At 35.5% G+C, this 22801-nt stretch overlaps 1 protein-coding gene across 1 annotated transcript in view; it reads left to right on the forward strand.

Annotated features, from left to right (window-relative positions):
- EXOC1 (exocyst complex component 1) overlaps window positions 1-22801 on the forward strand; it is a 64183-nt gene that overhangs the window by 27037 nt on the left and 14345 nt on the right. Inside the window, exons 10-13 of the mRNA XM_079711131.1 lie at window positions 5919-6068; window positions 11279-11384; window positions 15580-15624; window positions 22259-22422. Of these exons, the coding sequence (XP_079567257.1) occupies window positions 5919-6068; window positions 11279-11384; window positions 15580-15624; window positions 22259-22422 (465 nt within the window). The remainder of the gene's footprint in view (window positions 1-5918; window positions 6069-11278; window positions 11385-15579; window positions 15625-22258; window positions 22423-22801) is intronic.

Raw genomic sequence — 22801 nt, forward strand, 5'->3', positions numbered from 1 at the left:
AGGCTTGAGGGGCTTCCCTGGTAGTGCAGTGGTTGAGAGTCTGCCTGCTGATGCAGGGGACACGGGTTCGTGCCCCTGTCCAGGAGGATCCCACTGGGCCTGTGAGCCATGGCCGCTGAGCCTGCGCATCCAGAGCCTGTGCTCCGCAACGGGAGAGGCCGCAACAGTGAGAGGCCCGCGTACCACAAAAAAAGACTTGAAAGTCGAAATGACTCTTTAGTCACGGGCTGCAGAATAGAAATTGTGTTAGCAGGCATGAAAACAACATTAATCTCTTCATACATCTCCATCAGAGCTCTTGGGTGACCAGGTGCCTTGTCAGTGAGCAGCAATATTTTTTTTAAAAGGAGGTTTTTTTTCTGAGCAGTAAGTCTCAACAGTGAGCTCAAAATATTCAGTAAAATACTCATGTTGTGAGCAGATGTGCTGTCATCCAGACTTTGTTGTTCCATTTTTAGGGCACAGGCAGAGTAGATTTAGCATACTTCTTAAGGACCCTAGGATTTTCAGAATGGTAAATGAGCATTGGCTTCAACTTAAAGTCACCAGCTGCATTAGCCCCTAACAAGAGAGTCAGCCTGTGCTTTGAAGCTTTGAAGCCAGGCATTTACTTCTCCTCTCTAGCTGTGAAAGTCTTAGATAGCATCTTCTTCTAATAGAAGGCTGTTTCATCTACTTGGAAAATCTGTTGTTTAGTGTAGCCACCTTTTTAAATTATCTTAGCTAGATCTTCTGGATAACTTGCTTCAGCTTCTACATCAGCAGTTGTGCTTTACCTTGCACTTTTATGTCATGGAGATGGCTTCTTTCCTTGAACCTCATGAACCAGCCTCTACTAGCTTCAGACTTTTCTTCTGCAGTTTCCTCACCTCTCTCAGCCTTCATAGAATTGAAGAGAGTTAGGGCCTTGCTCTGGATTAGGCTTTGGCTTGTGGGAATGTTGTGGCTGGTTTGGTTTTCTTTCCAGACCCCTGAAACTTTCTCCATATCAGCAATAAGGTTGTTTTGCTTTCTAATCATTCAAGTGTTCACTCGAGTAGCACTTTTAATTTCCTTCAAGAACTTTTCCTTTGCACTCACAGCTTGGCTGTTTGATACAAGAGGCCTAGCTTTCAGCCGATCTTGGCTTTCAACATGCCTTCCTCAGTAAACTTAATCATTGGTTTAAAGTGAGAGATGTGTGACTCTTCCTTTCACTTGAACACTTAAAGGCGATTATCAGAGTATTAATTGGTATACTTTCAATATTGCTGTGTCTCAAGGAATAGGGAGGCCAGAGGAGAGAAATAGGGGAATGACCAGTTGATGGAGCAGTCAGAACACACAACATTTATCAATTAAAGTTCACCATCTTATGTGGACACAGTTCATGGTGCTCCAAAACAATTACAGTAGTAACGTCAAAGATCACCGATCACAGATCATCATAACGAATATAATAATGAAAATGTTTGAAATTTTGCAAGAATTATCAAAATGTGACACAGAGACATGCGGTGAGTAAATGCTTTTAGAAAAATGGCACCAGTACACTTGCTTGACACAGCGTTGCCATAAACCTTCAATTTGTAAAACATGCAATTTCTGCAAAGCGCAGTAAAAGCAAAGCACAATAAAATGAGATACGCTTGTATATTAAATTGCTAATTGTATAGCCACATATACATAATATTCATATGTATAAGTGCTAAAGAGGTTTAATCAAAAGTGAGTTTACTGAGGATTTAAATAGTCAGATATGGCATCACAGATTAAGACAGGTCTTGAACAGAGTTCGTGCAATGCAGTTTATAGCAAATGTATAGATATAATATTATAACTACTGTACAGAAGAATCCGGTGGAAATAATCTAATGACCACAACATAACAGTGATTTAAGGGCACTGATTTCTGGTCTTTTTAAAATTCACACATCAATAAAATTAAATTTGGAGACTGACCAAGTCACCAATTTATTTTACCAAGTAAAAAACCTTAAAAAAGAAATATCTCCATCTGCTTTCACTATCGTTTTATTTTTAAAATGTCATTTGGTACTAAAAGAAAAGGAAGAACATAATTTCAGACTTTCTAAATTAATACATTTACCTTAATGAGAAACTGGCTCCCATCCTTTTCTTGTTTCCTTATTGCTGCGGGCCAGTGAGAACACCTTCACATTTGGGAATCACTGATTCAGAGCACACTCTCTGTGATGCAACTTTCACAGTAATACTTCCACATAGCTACATTTTAATGAAACTTGAAATGTGTCTTTAATATTCACTTCTTACTGTAATATAAGAGTAATATTTTTAACAATTGGCAAAATTTTTTGGCTCTTTTAGATCTTTTTACATACTCAGCTTCCATTGAAATGATAGACTCTTACCCATAACTTACATATTTACTAGGGATTCATGTATCTAGAAATATATTCATCTGGGGGAATCAGACCAATTACTCTAATTAGGATTCTGATATTTGGAAGCAGGCAATCAAATTAAGGCTAATAAAATTGAGGAAATATTTGCAAAAGGGATGTCATTGTAAAAAATTTTTTGGTTTTTTGAAAGATTTGTCTTGAAAGGATAACTGTTCTCTGCCCCTTTTCCCCCTTTGGTTCTACAGAGACCTCATGATTCTGTGCTCCACCTTTAGCAACATGATAAGACCAATTATGCACTGAGCTAAAAGTACAGCCAGGAAAAAACTGAAGTTGTGGGAGGTTTTGCTATATGCTTAAATTTGGAAATTTTTCTTTCAACATATATTTACAGAAACATTATATAGCAAAATAAAACCTGTGTAATAAACCAACAATATTCAGTTCATGCCACAAAAATTGTTTCCTTAAGCATATTTCACAATCTTCTAAACATAGGTTGATGTGGTTAAAAACTTAGAAAGAACTATGATTACTTAAGATCGGTTTTCATGTTTGTTGAAACTTTGCTCATATTTTCTTTTTCCTTTAAGAAAATAAAAATAAACATGCCATAACATAGAAAGAGTTCCCAAATCTTGAAAATTTGCTCAGTATTTAACATGAATGTGTCATTTCTGTTAGAAGGTCAGTAAAGCAAAGTGATTAAGAGTATGGATGCTGGAGCCAAGTTTCCTGGATTCCAAATCCTGATTCTGCTGCCTGGGTGACCTTGGGCAAGTGAACCTCTTTGTGCCATCTTAGTTGCCCTATCAAATGAATGGGAGTAATAAAAATACCTACTTCATAGGGTTGGTATGAGGATTAATGTGTTGTTATATGCTCAGCACTTAGAACAGTGCTTGGTTTTAGTAAAGTGTTCAAAATTAGCTAATTTTATTATAAATTCTAGGTATATGTATATGTATATATATTGTATATATACATTACATATTATATAATAATACATATTATATTATAATAATATATATTATATATACACATATATATACACACACTAATGAAAATTTATAATTCACTAAGTTCTTAGAAAATGTATTTGTCTTAGCTTAATTTGGAGAAAATCTAGTATATTATTTTAAAATTATATTAATAATAGGGTTTTGCTATTTTTTAAATGAGGAGAAAAGTAGTCTGCAGAGTTATTATAAGGATTAAAATTTATATATATCAAGAACCTAGCATGGTAGTAGGCATTCAGTAAATTGTTATTGTTACTAATTTACTTATCTATAATAAGAAACTTTAAACAATGTCTTAATTTTAAAAATATATAAAGAATGAAATTCTTAGCACATGTTCTAGATGTGATCGTTTTCTATATTTTTTTAATTTATTTTATTTTCTTTATTTTTTTGGACGCGTCAAGTCTTAGTTACGGCACGTGAGGTCTTTGTTGAGGCATGCGGTCTCTTCATTGTGTCACGCAGGCTTCTCTCTAGTTGTGGCGTGCGGGTTTTCTCTCTCTAGTTGTGGCTCATGGGCAGCGCACGTGGGCTCTGTAGTTGTGGCGTGCGGGCTCTGTAGTTGTGGCGTGCAGGCTCTGTAGTTTGTGGCACACGGGCTCTCTTGTTGAAGCTCACAAGCTCAGTAGTTGTGACACACTGGCTTAGTTGCCCAGCGGCGTGTGGGATCTTAGTTTCCCTACCAGGGACTGAACCCGCGTCCCCTGCATTGGAAGGTGGATTCTTTACCACTGGACCACGGGGGAAGTCCCTCTATATTATTGATTGAACTAAACAATTTAAGTATTTGATTTTCCTGTTTCCTATAGGTATTTTGGAACCATTTTCTCTAAAATCTTTCTGTTAACACTAATAACATTTAATCTATCTTAATAGTAATAGTTTGAAGGTAATGATGTTCTTTATATCAGAGTGAATTTTCAAATGATGGTGATCTTTAAAATGCTGTTTGCAAAAGAAAGCTTTGAATAGTAATATATGTGAAAGATCTTTGTAAACTGTAAAATCCTCTATAAATGTTAACTCTTCCATTTTGCAGGAGAAGTGAAGGTTTTTAATTGAAGAGCTTTCCTGGCATTAAATTAAATAATATAACTTAACATGTAATGGTCTGAGTACACAGTTGTAGAAGAACATAAACAATGATTTTGAGTCTTAAGTCATTGAGAAAAATTAATGAGGAAGATTGGGATAATGAAAAAATATCTAATATTGTTATTAATAAAGACAGAATGTTTGAAAAACATTTATAAGCTATAACAGTTTTGTCAAATGTTCTTTGCTTGTAGTGTAACTAGTTAAGACAATTTGGAGACCTTAGCAGACTTAAAACTATAATATCTATTTATGCTTAGTATCTAATATCTGTGATTTAATGGAATCCCAGTCATCCTTCTGATGTGGCCATTAGAAAACATTTCTGTAATGTAATGTTTGTATTGACCTTTGGCAATTTTTTTTTTCTTTTTTTTTTTTTTTTTTTTTTTGCGGTATGCGGGCCTCTCACTGTTGTGGCCTCTCCCGCTGTGGAGCACAGGTTCCGGACGCGCAGGCCCAGCGGCCATGGCTCACGGGCCCAGCCGCCCCGCGGCATGTGGGATCCTCCCGGACCGGGGCACGAACCTGCGTCCCCTGCATCGGCAGGCGGACTCTCAACCACTGCGCCACCAGGGAAACCCTGACCTTTGGCAATTTTTGAGTCTGGTTAAAATGATTTGTTTGACATGTTTTTAAAAGAAAACAGAAGTGAGACTCAGATGACTAAGGTTCAGATTCTAGCTTTCCTCCTGTGTGACCTGTGGAAATCACTTAACTCTTTGAGTTTCAATTTGTTCTTCAATTTTTCTATTGGATCAGATGATCTACTAGTTCTATATACTCTAAAACAAAAGTCAGGAAGCATTATCTGTCTCAGGCTGTTTGAAAACTTATTAATTTATAATGTCAAGGATGAAAAACAAAATCATATATTTATTTGCTTAACAAATTATTGGGAAAATTAAAATTACATTATTAGTAGGGGTTATCCTGGAAAGCCCAGGTTATAGTCATCTGTAATCCTTCCTAGTTCCGAAATTCTATATCCTATATATTTTCATCTGTTGCTTTAAATATTATAGACTCCAATGGAAATACCATAGATGTAGACAATTTGTTTTGAATGACTTCCTTATTTGCTGTGTTTCTTAATACAGTTTGTGTCATGATATTTATTTGCTTAGTAAATTGTAAAATGATATGGAGAGGCAAGCTTGATTAAAACATTCATTCTCAACTCCTTTAGAAGATAAAACAAGTAGTTGATTTATCAGAGAACCATTCTTGTGTGTTTATGACTGTTTTATGGTGGTGGTGTTCAGTTCACATACACAGGATGATAAAAGAAGCCAAGTAAGTACTCAGTTCTTATTTTTCTATGTGCTGTTGGTTTTGCTTGGCCATATTTGATCCCTGTTTAGAATTTTTAGTTACAACAATGTTTCTTTATACTGTCTATGATATTTATTTACTTACTTACTCATTCTAGGGCCATGATCAGAGTTCAACTCTTGCTCAGCACTCTGCTGAACTGACTTTACCTAATCATCATCCATTTCATAGAGACTTGCTCCGATATGCCAAGCTGATGGAGTGGCTAAAGAGTACCGATTATGGAAAGTATGAGGGACTAACAAAGGTATGGATTTGATGCCAATTACTGAGTATAGAGCATAATCTTTTAGAATCAAGAGGCCATGTGTTCAGTTCCCCAGGTGACATTTGAAATAATATTGTATATTCTTAGCAAAGTAGGAAATAATTGAATTTCTAAGTGCTCATTAGCCAGGGAGAACATTTATTTTATTTACTTGGGTGGAGAAGAGCTAGATTTTGAACTTCCAATATAATGTAGTTTTAGGCCATACTGTAGCCTGAAGCATCATTCAGTTTAGTTAAATGCTATAATTATTTCCTGAGTTTCTTTATATACAATATAAAAACTAGGGAGTATGAAGATGCTGTAAGTGAGACATTTGCCCTCTAAGAATCTATAATCTGTTCTTTTAAGCAAGTGCAGTGTGCCTCATTATTAAACAAACATTCCACTCTTCTAGGCACACAGAAACATGGGTATTTCTATTCCTGGTTGTGGGACAACTGGGAAGAGCAATTATAATTAAAACAATCAGCAAAAAATAAAGTGCTAAACTGGGAATGAGTTTAAATATGTGGCAGTTTAGAGAAGGGAAATCCATGACCGGAAGCCACAGGGGAAAACTTAATGGAAAACATTGGACTTGAATTGACTTTTAAGTAATGAGTGGAATTAAATTAGCCAGAAATAAGAGGAAGGGCATTCCAGGGATGAGGAGCAAGATGTGCAGACAAAAGTGGGAAAATATGCCCTTTTCCCAGGACTATAAGAAGGCAAGCCTGATTAGAGCAGAAATTCCGTATTCTGGAAGAGTGAGAAGTTAGGTTAAAGAATCTGAGCCTTGAGACCTAACAGCATTCTTCACACATGGGAAAAGCTTAGATGGGGGAAACTAATTTAGAACTTAATGTAATAACTGAAATGAAATGAAATCTTGAACTGAGAATTGGACCCTGCAAGCCCGCTGGTGGCTTGTGGGGGTGCCCATCCACCTACTCTTTCTGCGTTTCTATAAGCGTGACAAGGAAGAGCTTTACCGGACCTATGATGCCTATTCCACCTTCTACCTGAATTCCAACGGCCTCATTTGTCGCCATCGCCTAGACAAACTGATGCCTTCACACTCACCCCCAACGCCCCTGAAGAAGCTGCTAGTGGGAGCCCTGGTGGCTCTGGGGCTGTCGGAGCCAGAACCCAACTTACACCTGTGTTCCAAGGGCTGATCAGGAACTGGGGCAGAGGCAGCACGGAAGACTTGCCTCGCACAAGAGGAGGAGGTGGAGGTGGCCAAAGACCTCAGGAGCCAGCTTCCTCCCCTCTTCTCTCTCCTCCTTTACTTTCCATCTCATGCTGTGTAAAGCTGCTGTGTAATTTAACTTGTAAATAATAATATCTAAGTGAATATATGAAAAAAAAAAGAAAGATGATAACAGGAATAGAGAATATAAACCAAAAGAGAGAACCCAAAGACAAGGGATGGGATGATGCCAAACTTGCTAGACTTGGAGATTAGAAGAACAGTGGTATATACCACTGACTGAATATCAGCAAGTGGACAAGAGTCATTCATATATTCATTAAGCAAATGAATTGAGCACCTGTTATGTGCTAACACTGTGGTAAGTGCTAGAGATGCAGCACTGAAGGAAGTAGGTGAACACTTGCCTGTTTGGAGTGCATATGCTGGTGGAGAAGGACTGACACAAAGGTCAGTTGTATAGCTTGTTGGAAGGTACTCCTGAGGACTCTAGAGAAAATAAAGCAGGGAATGCCAGGACGTCAGAAAGGTTTGCAGTTTCAAAAAGGATGGTCAGAGAAGGTGTCATGAGAAGGTGACATTTGAGCACAGATTTTAAAAATAAGGAGGGGTGAGCAGCGGGAGTTTCTAGGGAAAGCTTTCCTGCCACAGTGCAAGTGCTCCAAGGCAAGAGCAACCTGGAGCACTTGAGGAGTGCGAGGAGGCCAGTGTAGTTGGAGCACAGCAAGCCAGGTTCAGGATTAGAAGGGCAGGTGGGAGAGGTAAGGTGGGTGTGGCAGGACAGATCTGGAAGAGACTGCACCATTGTAAGGATTTGGCTTTTACTTTGAGGGAGATGGGGGAGTGGTGTTGGTGGGCTTTGAGTAGAGGAATGACACGATCTGACTTAGATACATGGTCATCGTAGCAGGAACCCATGGGTTCAGTACTCTACTGTTGTGTGTTGTTTTGTTTTGATTCAGCAGAATTCTGATTTGGAGATAGCTTAAAGAAAAATATTTGCATTACTGGAATCTTTGCCTTTCGAAGTTTTAAGAGGATTAATATTTTGGATAATTAAACATGGTTACATCTCCTTAAGAGTTCTGTGCCAACAAGTGCTTTGTCCCCTAGTGAGTATTCAAATGAGTAAAATACTCAGTAAGCTTTTTTGCCTAATTGTGTTCTCAGTGAGTATTATTGCCCTATCTTTATATATAATGTATTCATGAATGTAATTTAAAGTGAAGAAACATGACGGTAGCCAATCTAGCACTAAATTATGGAATCATTCTCTGCTCACACAACATTTTCAACTGACAATATTAATGTGCTTTTTTTAAATGAAATTGACTTATTTCCCAGGAATATTACTTGATCCTGTGTTTTGAATTTTGACAGACCATGTATTTTATGCCTCATAATCTAATTTGGTAGCTGAAGTGTTTTCATAAACAGGATTTTATTAAAAAGAAGAAAGAAAGGAATGCAAGAAGGAAACAGACTAAACCAGTGTTTCTTTAGTAAGAAATGATAATTAAATCCAGGTACTATTTGCACTTGGTTGGGTGTACACAGCTCACACTTTCTGGCAGGACCAGGAAATGCCTGTTTTAAATTCTTGAGGGATAAGAATCACTAGACCCTGCCCCAACTCTACTTATGGCTGAATCTAAGCAAAGCCCTGATTTTTGGTATACATAATTAGAGCTTAAGGAAAATAGAGGTGCCTTGGTCATGTAATGAGCTCTGCTGTCAGAGTCCTTCCTCGCCAACTGTGGCCCTGGGTTATGCATGTAGGGCAATTCATAATGGAGATGGTCCATCCATGCTTAGGTAGGAAATGAGCTTTCCTCTCCTAATAGCCCCCTGAGGTTGGCAGTCAGTCTTGAAGATTGCTCAGACATCTTCTCTTAACCTCAGTTTTACGTTTGTGGAATTTTCTTTTTGTGTAAAGAGAAAGTAAAACATGGAGATATCTGTAAGCCTCTACAGTCAGCACAAAATAAAGTTGAAAACACTGCCTGAAATAACAATATTTATACTCATAATAGTTAAATTTTAAGTAAGGTGCTGTATACAAGGTGCTAAGAAGAATACGTACTCACAGTGAGAGATATCTGTCAGAATTTGGTAAATGAATGAACTGAGATGTGGCCTTTCCCACCAGTGAATTCTGTTGAGGACCTGGGGGAAGCTATTCAGTCATTTGAATTGCATTGAAAACGAAGATGATTTTCAGTAGTCTGCTCAAATCACTGTTTTCAAAATACCAAAATAGCTGTTTTGAAACTGTTTAAATTGCTTGGGTCATAATGTGCTCTTTAAACAATTTGGGTATTGGAATGCAGTCTGTAATATTGAGTGATTTGAGTAGAAACCACTAATGAAGATTTTATGAATTGTAAGAAGCTAATCTCTCATTTGTCAGTCCTTTACAATGATTTGCAGTGTTCAATATTTTTATGAGAACTTAAACCTGAAAAAATGAGATGCTGAAAAGGTGAAACAGCCCAATGAAATAGGAATAATTTTAGGGTATATTTTAATTTATATTTCCTTTTAAAGTTACACAAAGATCACAGGAAAGAATTTCCTGTTTGACTAATTTTCTTACAGAGACTGTGTGGGAATGTATATGGCCTACAGATCGAAAAAAGCAGGATCTATATTATGTTTTATCCAAAATTGTTTTATAAGGATATATCTATAAAATATCTAAAAAAAAAATCAGTGGTGGACTATGAATCAGTATACACATATTTAAATAATGTATACCTTTGAAAGGTGCATCTGATGTTTAAAGCAAAGTAAACCTTCTCTAAAACTGGGTATGTTAATTTGAAATAATAAAGGAAGTTGAAGCGTAGATTCCATAATAAATTTAAGAGAATAGCTAGGTACAGCAGTTTTTCTGCTGTAGATTTATTTAAATTTAGTGAAACTCTACATATGGCATTTAACTTAGGACTTGGAAAAACACATGGTCTCCCACTGTTGAAGAATCTTTCGTAAGGGTATAAGATGTTTTTACGTGATCATAAGCAAATATGATGAAGAAATGAGTTTGCATGTTAAATAATAATTTTTTTCATTTGAACTAGAATAAATTAAATTTTCTTTTTTAAAAATAAATTATTTAATTATGAAAACTGTAAGATGTATTAATTAAATTCTTGTTGAAAGTAACCTATTTGGGGGTAATGTAATACCCCATGCTGGTAAGGTATGGTAAAACTCAGTGTACTCCTTCATTGCCATTGACCCTGTCTATTGGTATAATCGTTTTTAAAGCAACATGGCAGTATGGAGGAAGAGTTATAAAGATTCCCTTATTCTTTGGCACTGTAATTCCACCCTTAGGAAATTATTCCAAGGAAATAATTCATTAGAGATGAAAAACTTATTGTAACATTGTCTATCATAGCAAAACATTGAAACCACTTAAGTGGCCTGTATTAGAAGATTGGTTTACTAAATTGTGGCACATCAACAAAGCGTAATACTGTGCAATCATTAGAGTGTGAGACTGGAGAAACATAATTGCTGTAACCCAAATACCCTATACAGTATGATTACAATTATATTTAAAATATGTGAAAGGTAATACGTAAAAATGAAAATGTAAGTGTGATTATGTTCAACTTCGTATTTTTGTAAATTCTTAATGTTATGTGTTTAATTTTTTTAAAGGACGGAAAATAGCCTTCTTTTTATATCCTATGAAATGCATCAAAATTTTAAGAGCACATGTAGAGAAAAAACGTAGGGACACCAAGTGGGGAAAGCCAGGGTTGGGGGGGTATGAATTGGGAGATCAGGATTGACATATATACACTAATACGTATTACTAAGAACCTGCTATATTAAAAAAAAATAAAATAAAATTCAAAAAAAAATTTTAAGACCACAAAATTCAAAACAAGCACAAAGGACTTGGTGGGGGGAGGTTGGAAAATGGAAATTGTTATGTTTGTTTTATTAATAAGAAGTACATGTTACTTTTCTTTTTAAGAATTACATGGATTATTTATCACGACTCTATGAGAGAGAAATTAAAGATTTCTTTGAAGTTGCAAAGATCAAGATGACTGGCACAACTAAAGAAAGCAAGAAGTTTGGTAAGCTTAGGCACCTCAGTCCCTTTCTATTCTATTAAAAATGGTTTTATTTTTATTTATGACAGATAATTCTGAGACTTTTTAGGCAAGGTGGAAGGAGATACAGTAGAATTAATGAAAGAGTAAATCTAATGCATTGGTTTAATTTATAGGTATTTCATAGAAAAAATATTTATGTCAGTAAATACGTTTTTTTACTAGTTAAAATTCTACAGTATGTGAATCTGATAATAATTGTGTATTCATGCTATGTTTAAAAGTACAATTAGCCTCATATCCACAGCTGTGCAACCCATAGATATGGAGGACCACCTATGGGACTTGAGCATCCATGGATTTTGATATCCACAACGGATGCTAGAACCAACCCTGCACAGTAACCGAGGGACAGCTGTGTATATTCATAGGAGAAGCAGTTGACCAGAAAACGAAGTGCAGTCTGGTAGAGAAAAGAACTAAACTAAGAGACACATGTTGAAAGTTCAGTTACTGATTTCCTAAAAGACCTTTCATAACAGTTGGAGGCAAGTCTGTGATCTCTTAAGTCATTGCTCTCCACAGGGAAGTGAAAGTGATTCCTGGCTTCTTACTTCTCACTGGCTATTTTGAATCAAAAAGAAGGTTTTAAGTGTTTTCTCCCCTGCCAAGGGGCTATAAAAATGTCACCAAAATTTCTCCTGTAATTATACCTTATTTTTCCAAAGAGATATTTTTGAAACAAGTTGGTTTTTGTTGCTTCTAAATATGTTAAAACAGACAAAAACATGATTTAAAAGGATAACCAGTGAAAGTATCAAGTTGTGAGGAAGTGATTTGCCGAGGCCACATTCTGCTCTTGCATGTACCCATCTCTGGACTTCCTTTTGGATGGAGTTCTGTGCCTACTCAAGTCAAAACCTGGCCTTAAATGGCTACAGTGTGTACTCAGTGTGTCTGCATAGCTCCCCTTTAGAACCATGAGTTTAGCATTTGCTTGTTGAAAGGAGCCTATGCCCTAAGCAACTTCCGTAATCAGGAGATAGGATTGAAATTGATAGCTCATCTTTCCATTCTTTTCTTTAGGACAAAGAAAACTATCTTTAGTGGGTAATTTTTTCCATGATTCACTGGTTTGTGGTTTCGTTTTTTAAATCCAACACTAATGTATTGATGATACTAGTGCAGATTTTTAAAATGGTTTGAATCTGTGTACAAATATATTGATTACTTGTCTTTACTTTGGTAAAGACAATGATAAGAATCTTGGGACAATAGGCTTTTGGAAACAGAAATGCTAACTCATCCTAAAGGTTAATTGTTCTTAAAAAGCAGTGTGTTTATATCCTTGTTAATGTTTCACCATGGGTATGTTATACTTTTTTTTTTTAGTAAATGACATATTAATACAGTTACATGTTTAATGTTTTCATTTAGTATATTTGTCACCACTTGTTAGTGAACCATTTTATTTTGAGAGAACTCTTCTACAGTGAAAACTGAAGTAAAAGAGAAATCTTTCTAAAATTATCTCCTCAGGAGGTTATTAATGCCGATATCATAATAGTTTATCAAGCCTAAGATTATCATTGAGATAAATGACATAATAGAAATCTAATTTAAACCAAGTACAGTAGTATCTTAATGGTATCATTGCATTAAACTGAAATGTTAAGTTTTTTCTTTTCTTACCCCTTGAGAAGTTCTTTAATTATCTTGTTAAAAAAATTTTTTTAATTAACCTAATACAAGATAGAGAAGATACTTTTATAGTTTTAAAACAGTGTTAAAATTATATCTCTTCTATGTATCTATTAAATAATAAGGAATAGGAGAGTAATTTGTAACAGTTGATGTAATAGAAAAATTATAGTTTCTATTATTTTGATATTATCAGTTACAAGAGAAGAAAAACTAAATAATAAACAATTCAGAAGATAAAAACGGTTTTGTTCATCTTTGAAGATCTAACTTGTTAGTCAACATTTAAAAATAAATTTCAAGTTAAATACAAATGGCTTAAGAAGTTCTTAAATAGGTAGAATGTAAACTTTCTAAAGGTATCTTTTCAGTGATTTAAATTATGTTTAAATTAGTTTTTAGTAGTAATTATAATTAAAAGGGACACCCAAAATTTTAGGAAGATAACTTTTCAATGAATTAAAATTAAGTAATTATGAGTAAAATTTTAATTTGTTTTTGACTTGCTGTGAAAATGCTGGGTCACAGATACTAATAAGAGTAGGAAGTCAGATTGAATGTGTTTTGCATAAGGAAATTGTGTAGTCAATATATAGTCATGGAGATTCAGGGGAATTCTCTCTTTTTCAATCACTCTTGACTCAAGTCTTTAACATCTACTTAGTTCAAATAATTTAAAATAATGTTAAAATGCCAGTAAAGTACTTTTTCTTTGTGATAAGGTCTTTTTGTAGGTCTGCCTTTTTTGATCTGTAGGTTTACTTTGATATCCTCAAAGGTGTGAAATTCTCCGCCCAAGACTGATACTTTGGTGTTTTGTTTTCCCTTTGTATTCTACAGATGTACTTAATGAAAAGGCAGGAAAACGAAATTTAGTAATTATTTTTTAAATTGCTTGTTTTTTTTTCCTTCTGCAGCTGAGATAGACACAGATACGTATATTATTTAAGCCCATTAACATATATATTTACATAATTACTTCCTCATATTTGTAATTTAAACTTGATATCCCTGAAACATTTTTTCATTGTTTCTCCACTAAATTAAGAAATCTTGTTGATTCCAAAGGGAGTCTTGAATGCAAGACTGAATTCAGTCCTGACTGGAAGATTCATTCAATAAATGTTTATTAATTACCTATTATATAATAAGCACTGCTAGGTACTGAGAATCCAGCAATGAGCAAAGACCCTACCCTCTTGAAGCTATAGGCTAGCAGGAATTATTTAAAGATATTTAAAAGTTTACCAGCATATTGTTGCTTGTTGGTGATAATATACACTTTTTATGAGCCTCAAATGGGGCACTACTTGTAACTCTGTATTCTTTATTGACTACTAAAATATGTATGTGTGTGTGTATATATATATATAGCATTAGGCTTTGCTCTGGAATTGGTGAACTTAGTAGAGTGACACCTTAAGGCCACCAGAAGGTACTATTCAGGATGGCCAGCTAGTAGCTCCAGCACATCCCTCCTTGCTTGCCACTTCAATGTCCAGCCTTATTTTTTCGTTTTCCCTTGAGCTTCGGGTAGCCAAGGCTGGGAAGATTCACATGTCTTTGGTGTGGCAAGTTACTAGTTCATACTTGGGATTTTGCCTTGAAGTTTGGCAGGAATAGTGACAGTTGACACATTGTTTTCTATTTTTTAAATATTTCTAGATTAGAGTTATATTCTTTAATTTTCTGTTTCATTCTGTAATTTCTTTCTTTGCCTTTCAAATTAACTTCTAATTTGGGTTTAGAATGTTTCACAAGATGACTTCTACAATTGATCTAATAAATATTAGAGAGAGATTTTAGAGAAAAGAAATGCCAGATGACCCTAAAAGAGCTCCAGTTCCTGCATTAAACCTGTTCCCTCAGCTTTACCCTTCCATCTACCCATCTCCTAATAATTAGTATTTTATACATACCTTTCATTCTATGTGTTCACAAAGCCAGTTTAAGTTTCTTAGTAGTTCAGCTTGTTATTCTAAAATGGTTTTAAAGCCCCACTCATATAATGTTCTGTCAGATGGAGTATACAATTATTTAGTACAGTGGAGATTCCTTTCAGGAGCTTTCAGTGAATACAAGAGTGTTAATGCATTTAAAGTCTAAATCTACAACTTCATTCTGATAAATTTTCACTGTATTAAATTATTTACTTGAACTCTGTTTTCTTCAAAAAACAAAACTTGAAAATACAGTCTTTAAATTTAAGTACATCAGCTCAATAAACTTAAAAAAAAAATCATTTAAAAGTGTGGGGGAGGCTTACAGATGTAGATATTTTTACCTGAATATTTGCATAAAACAGTACATTAAAAGACTAGTAAAGTTTTTTCTCATAATTTTTCAAACAATAGCTGACCAACTAAACATATGTTGCATCTCTCGTTACTTGATGCTCATGGTTCTTTGCATGTGTCTTTTAAACTAGAGCTTTAACTTCCTCTTGTGCATGGTTTGTGCAAATTGCAGTTTATTAACTTGTCTTTGTCTTTGATGCTTGCAACCTAATCCATCACAGCTACACTGCCTCGAAAAGAAAGTGCTGTCAAACAGGAAACAGAGAGTGAGTATGCTTAGTGTATTAGTAGGTATTCTCAATGCATGTTTGTTTAATGTCTAGAAATTAGTTATTTTTTCTTGAAAAAAGTTACACCAAAAATACTGATTTCTCTGACTTGCCAGGTATTGGTGAAAGAAACGCAACATGACGGTAGTGGCATGACTACATCCAAGAAATACATAATATAGTTAAAAATATTTGGTGGGTAGTCAGAAATTTATGAAAAGTCTTAACCATTATACTTTTGTTTTCAGGCTCTGTTTAGAAACTATAAAAATTCTTGTACATATGGTCAGATTTTGCATAATGAAACCAAAGTTTATCTCTAATTGTCCTTATACCTTTTTATTACTTATTATATCATTTGTCCCTCCTGACCATGAGCAGATAATACAGGTTAGCTGAGAAATATTCAAGAAGAATAAAATGTTTTTATTGTTTAAATTTAATTCTAGTAAAAATATCACATTTTCTTGTAAATGTAATCTTTTAATACTTTTATGTATGTAGGATATTGTCCAGACATATTGTTCTCATTTTTCCCCAAGTGTACGATAGATACCTTTGTTTATACCTAAACTCACATGTCCCATATTAATATAGTTAACGATGGAGGAAACCTACACAAGCCTCTTAGGTAGCCTCATCCACCAGAGGGGAGACAGCAGAAGCAAGAAGAACTACAGTCCTACAGCCTGTGAAACAAAAACCACATTCACAGAAAGATAGACAAGATGAAAAGGCAGAGGGCTATGTACCAGATAAAGGAACAAGATAAAAGACCAGAAAAACAACTAAATGAAGTAGAGAGAAGAAACCTTCCAAAAAAAGAATTCAGAATAATGATAGTGAAGATGCCAGAAAAAGAATTCAGAATAATGACAGTGAAGATAATCCAGGACCTCGGGGAAAAAAATGGAGGCAAAGATCGAGAAGATGCAAGAAATGTTTAACAGGCCTTCCCTGGTGGCGCAGTGGTTGAGAGTCTGCCTGCCGATGCAGGGGACACAGGTTCGTGCCCCAGTCTGGGAAGATCCCACATGCCGCGGAGTGGCTGGGCCTGTGAGCCATGGCCGCTGAGCCTGTGCGTCCAGAGCCTGTGCTACGCAACGGGAGAGGCCACAACAGTGAGAGGCCCGCGTACTGCAAAAAAAAAAACTTTAACAGATGTAGAAGAATTAAAGAACAAACAAAAAGAGATGAACAATACAATAACTGAAATGAAAACTACACTAGAAGGAATCAATAGCAGAATAACTGAGGCAGAAGAACAGATAAGTGACCTGGAAGACAGAATGGTGGAATTCAGTGCTGCAGAACAGAATAAAGAAAAAAGAATGAAAAGAAATGAAGACAGCCTAAGAGACCTGGGGGACAACATTAAACACAACAGCATTCGCATTACAGGGGTTCCAGAAGGAGAAGAGAGAGAGAAAGGACCCAAGAAAATATTTGAAGAGATTATAGTCGAAAACTTCCCTAACATGGGAAAGGAAATGGCCAACCCAAGTCCAGGAAACGCAGCGAGTCCCATACAGGATACACCCAAGGAGAAACACGCTGAGACACATAGTAATCAAATGGGCAAAAATTAAAGAAAAAGAAAAATTATTGAAAGCAGCAAGGGAAAAATGACAAATAACATACAAGGGAACTCCCATAAGGTTAACAGCTGATTTCTCAGCAGAAACTCTACAAGCCAGAAGGGAGTGGCATGATATACTTAAAGTGATGAAAGGGAAGAACCTACAACCAAGATTACTCTACCCAGCAAGGATCTCATTCAGATTCGATGGAGAAATCAAAAGCTTTACAGACACACAAAAGCTAAGAGAATTCAGCACCACCAAACCAGCTATATAGCAAATGCTAAAGGAACTTCTCTAAGTGGGAAACACAAGAGAAGAAAAGGACCTACAAAAAACAAACACAAAACAATTAAGAAACTGGTCATAGAAACATACATATCGATAATTACCTTAAATGTGAATGGATTAAATGCTCCAACGAAAAGACACAGGCTTGCTAAATGGATACAAAAACAAGACCCATATATATGCTGTCTACAAGAGACCCACTTCAGACCTAGGGACACATACAGACTGAAAGGGGATGGAAAAAGATATTCCATGCAAATGGAAATCAAAAGAAAGCTGGAGTAGCAGTACTCATATCAGATGAAATAGACTTAAAAAATAAAGAATGTTACAAGAGACAAGGAAGGACACTACATAATGATCAAGGGATGAATCCAAGAAGAAGATATAACAATTATATATGCACCCAGCACAGGAGCACCTCGATACATAAGGCAACTACTAACAGATATAAAAGAGGAAATCGACAGTAACAATAATAGTGGGGGACTTTAAAACCTCACTTACACCAATGGACAGATCATCCAAAATGAAAATAGATAGGGAAACAGAAGCTTTAAATGACACAATAGATCAGATAGATATAATTGATATTTATAGGACATTCCATCTGAAAACAGCAGATTACACTTTCTTCTCAAGTGCATATGGAACATTCTCCAGGGTAGATCACATCTTGGGTCACAAATCAAACCTCAGTAAATTTAAGAAAATTGAAATCATCAAGCATCTTTTCTGACCACAACACTATGAGATTAGAAATGAATTACAGGGGAAAAAAAGTGAAAAACACAAACACATGGAGGCTAGACACTAAGTTACTAAATAACCAAGAGATCACTGAAGAAATCAAAGAGGCAATCAAAAAATACCTAGAGACAAATAATGAAAACACGATGATCCAAAACCTATGGGATGCAGCAAAAGCAGTTCTAAGGGGAAAGTTTATAGCTATACAGGCGTACCTCAAGAAACAAGAAAAATCTCAAATAAACAATGTAACCTTAAACCTAAAGGAACTAGAGAAAGAAGAGCAAACAAAACTCAAAGTTACCAGAAGGAAAGAAATCATAAAGATCAGAGCAGTAATAAATAAAATAGAAACAAAGAAAACAATGGCAAAGATCAGTAAAACTAGAAGCTGGTTCTTTGAGAAGATAAAATTGATAAACCATTAGCCAGACTCATCAAGAAAAAGAGGGAGAGGACTCAAATCAAATAAAATTAGAAATTAAAAAGGAGAAGTTACAACAGACACCGCAGAAATACAAAGCATCCTAAGAGACTACTACCAGCAACTCTATGCCAATAAACTGGACAACCTGGAAGAAATGGACAAATTCTTAGAAAGGTATAACCTTCCAAGACTGAACCAGGAAGAAGTAGAAAATATGAACAGACCAATCACAAGTAATGGAATTGAAACTGTGATTAAAAATCTTCCAACAAACAAAAGTCCAGGACCAGATGGCTTCACAGGTGAATTCTATCAAACATTTAGAGAAGAGCTAACATCCATCCTTCTCGAACTCTTCCAAAAATTGCAGAGGAAGGAACACTCCCAAACTCATTCTGTGAGGCCACCATCACCCTGATACGAAAACCAGACAAAGATACTACAAAAAAAAGAAAATTACAAACCAATATCACTGATGAATTTAAATGCAAAAATCCTCAACAAAATACTAGGAAACAGAATCCAGCATCACATTAAAAGGATCATACACCATGATCAAGTGGGATTTATCCCAGGGATACAAGGATTCTTCAATATACGCAAATCAATCAATGTGATACACCATATTAACAAATTGAAGAATAAAAACCATATGATCAGTAGATGCAGAAAAAGCTTTTGACAAAATTCAACACCCATTTATGATAAAAACTCTCCAGAAAGTGGGCCTAGAGGGAACCTACCTCAACATAATAAAGGCCATATATGACAAACCCACAGCAAACATCATTCTCAATGGTGAAAAACTGAAAGCATTTCCTCTAAGATCAGGAACAAGACAAGGATCTCCACTCTCACCGCTATTATTTAACATAGTTTTGGAAGTCCTAGCCATGACAATCAGAGAAGAAAAAGAAGTAAAAGGAATACAAATTGGAAAAGAAGAAGTAAAACTGTCACTGTTTGCAGATGACATGATACTATACATAGAGAATCCTAAAGATGCCACCAGAAAACTACCAGAGCTAATCAATGAATTTGGTAAAGTTGCAGGATACAAATTTAATGCCCAGAAATCTCTTGCATTCCTATACACTAATGATGAAAAATCTGAAAGAGAAATTAAGGAAACACTCCCATTTACCATTGCAACACAAAGAATAAAATACCTAGGAATAAACCTTCCTAGGGAGGCAAAAGACCTGTGTGCAGAAAACTATAAGACACTGATGAAAGAAATTAAGGATGATACCAACAGATAGAGAGATATACTGTGTTCTTGGATTGGAAGAATCAATATTGTGAAAATGACTATACTATCCAAAGCAATCTACAGATTCAGTGCAATCCCTATCAAATTACCAATTTCATTTTTTATGGAACTAGAACAAAAAAATCTTAAAATTTGTATGGAGACACAAAAGACCCCAAATAGCCAAAGCAGTCTTGAGGGCAAAAACCGGAGCTGGAGGAATCAGACTCCTTGACTTCAGACTATACTACAAAGCTACAGTAATCAAGACAATATGATACTGGCACAAAAACAGAAATATAGATCAATGGCACAGGATAGAAAGCCCAGAGATAAACCCATGCACCTATGGTCAACTCATCAATGACAAAGGAGGCAGGGATATGCAATGAAGGGAAGACAGTCTCTTCAATAAGTGGTACTGGGAAAACTGGACAGCTACATGTAAAAGAATGAAGTTAGAATACTCCCTAACACCATACACAAAAATAAACTCAAAATAGATTAAAGACCTAAACGTAAGACCGGACACTATAAAACTCTTAGAGGAAAACATAGGAAGAAGACTCCTTGACATAAATCACAGCAAGATCTTTTTTGATCCACCTCCTAGAGTAATGGAAATAAAAACATAAACAAATGGCACCTAATGAAACTTCAGAGCTTTTGCACAGCAAAGGAAACCATAATCAAGACCAAAAGGCAACCCTCAGAATGGGAGAAAATATTTGCAAACAAATCAACAGACAAAGGATTAATCTCCAAAATGTATAAACAGCTCATGCAGCTCAATATTAAAAAAACAAACAACCCAATCCAAAAATGGGCAGAAGACCTATATAGACATTTCTCCAAAGAAGACATACAGCTGGCCAAGAAGCACATGAAAAGCTGCTCAGCATCACTAATCATTAGGGAAATTCAAATCAAAAGTACAATGAGTTATCACCTCACACCAGTTAGAATGGGCATCGTCAGAAAATCTACAAACAAAAAATGCTGGAGCAGGTGTGGAGAAAAGGGAACCCTCTTGCACTGTTGGTGGGAATGTAAACTGATAGAGCCACTATGGAGAATAGTATGGAGGTTCCTTAAAAAACTAAAAATAGAATTACCATATGATCCAGCAATCCCACTCCTGGGCATATACCCAGAGAAAACCATAATTCAAAAAGACACACGCACCCCAATGTTCATTGCAGCACTACTTACAATAGCCAGGTCATGGAAGCATCCTAAATGCCCATCAACAGACGAATGGATAAAGAAGATGTGGTACATATATTCCAATGGAATATTACTCAGCCATAAAAAGGAACGAAATTGGGTCATTTGTTGAGATGTGGATGGATCTAGAGACTGTCATACAGAGTGAAGTAAGTCAGAAAGAGAGAAACAAATATCGTATATTAATGCATATATGTGGAACCTAGAAAAATGGTACAAATGAACTGGTTTGCAGGGCAGCAGTTGAGACACAGATGTAGAGAACAAACATATGGACACCAAGGGGGGAAAGCTGCAGCAGGGCGGGGATGGTGGTGTCATGAATTGGGCGATTGGGATTGACATGTATACCCTGATGTGTATAAAATGGATGACTAATAAGAACCTGCTGTATAAAAAAATTAAATTAAAAAATTAAAATATATATCTGTAGTTAATGATGTATGTATTATATTTTAGTTGTATTTTAAATATAACAAATTTTCAGGGTGTTGTTTTTTTCTCTTCATTTTGTTTAGTTTTTAAAGAACTTTAATCAGTTCACTTACTGTAAAAGCAGAGTTTCTGGGTTCAGGAGTGTGTTAAGTTGAATCGTGTGTAATTGACTTTTTTGGTAGGGCAAGAATAATTTGATATGGTTCCACCTAATGTGTTTATTTGATGTGGAGGTGAGTAATATTGGGATATGGCAGGTTTTTTTGGAAATATAACTGTCATGTTAACTAGTACACTAGGGGGTCAGTGACTTTCATCCATAGTCATGTCGTTTGAGTGGGAAAGAAATCCTCATCTACTTTAGTCTAGAGAAATCATCAGGCAGCTTAATCTTTATGGTGAGACTGGGCAGGGCATAATGTGATCTTTAAGATCTTGTTCAGTCCTGTTCTATGATTCTGTATAGTCTCACTACTCTTTACAGTATGTTCAGAAATAGGACACAAATGTTAATGAAAGAGGACAGCCTACAGTCTGTCCCATGTGGTAGATTTGTGCCCTAACTAGTATGAGCCCCAGAAGACGAAGACAGTAGAAGATAGCCCTGATTTATGCTATGGATCTTTTATTCATGAAAGTCACAACTTTTAAAGTTTTATTATTTCTTAGGTCTTCATGGAAGTTCCGGGAAATTAACTGGATCTACTTCTAGTCTAAATAAACTCAGTGTTCAGAGTTCAGGGAATCGCAGATCTCAGTCATCTTCCTTGTTGGATATGGGAAACATGTCAGCCTCTGATCTCGATGTTGCCGACAGAACCAAATTTGATAAGGTAAAATAAAATAACAAGTACTTGTTAAACATTACTATTAGTTTTCTAGCATCAGTTTGTTATTCCTTTAATTGTGTTCAAAGATTTGGGCTCCGTTGGGTCTTTTAATTAACCATATCTTACTTTACAGTTCTGAATCTGAAAAAAATATTGTCAAATGTCAACTGTGATTTATCAATTAAATGACGTAACAGTTTTATTAAACAGTTTTATTAAAGTTTGTCATAAATCATAAAGTGCTTGCAATCATAGATCCAGTTATTTGAGCAACTACAGAGCAAAGAGGAAATAGCTTTTATGAAGCTAAACTGTTCTCTGCAATGCATTAAATAAGTTTAAAAAGTTTATCTCATAAAGCAATTATACTCCAATAAAGATG

This window comes from Hyperoodon ampullatus (genome assembly GCF_949752795.1).
Source record: "Hyperoodon ampullatus genome assembly, chromosome: 1".
NCBI classification, from domain to species: Eukaryota; Metazoa; Chordata; class Mammalia; order Artiodactyla; family Ziphiidae; genus Hyperoodon; species Hyperoodon ampullatus.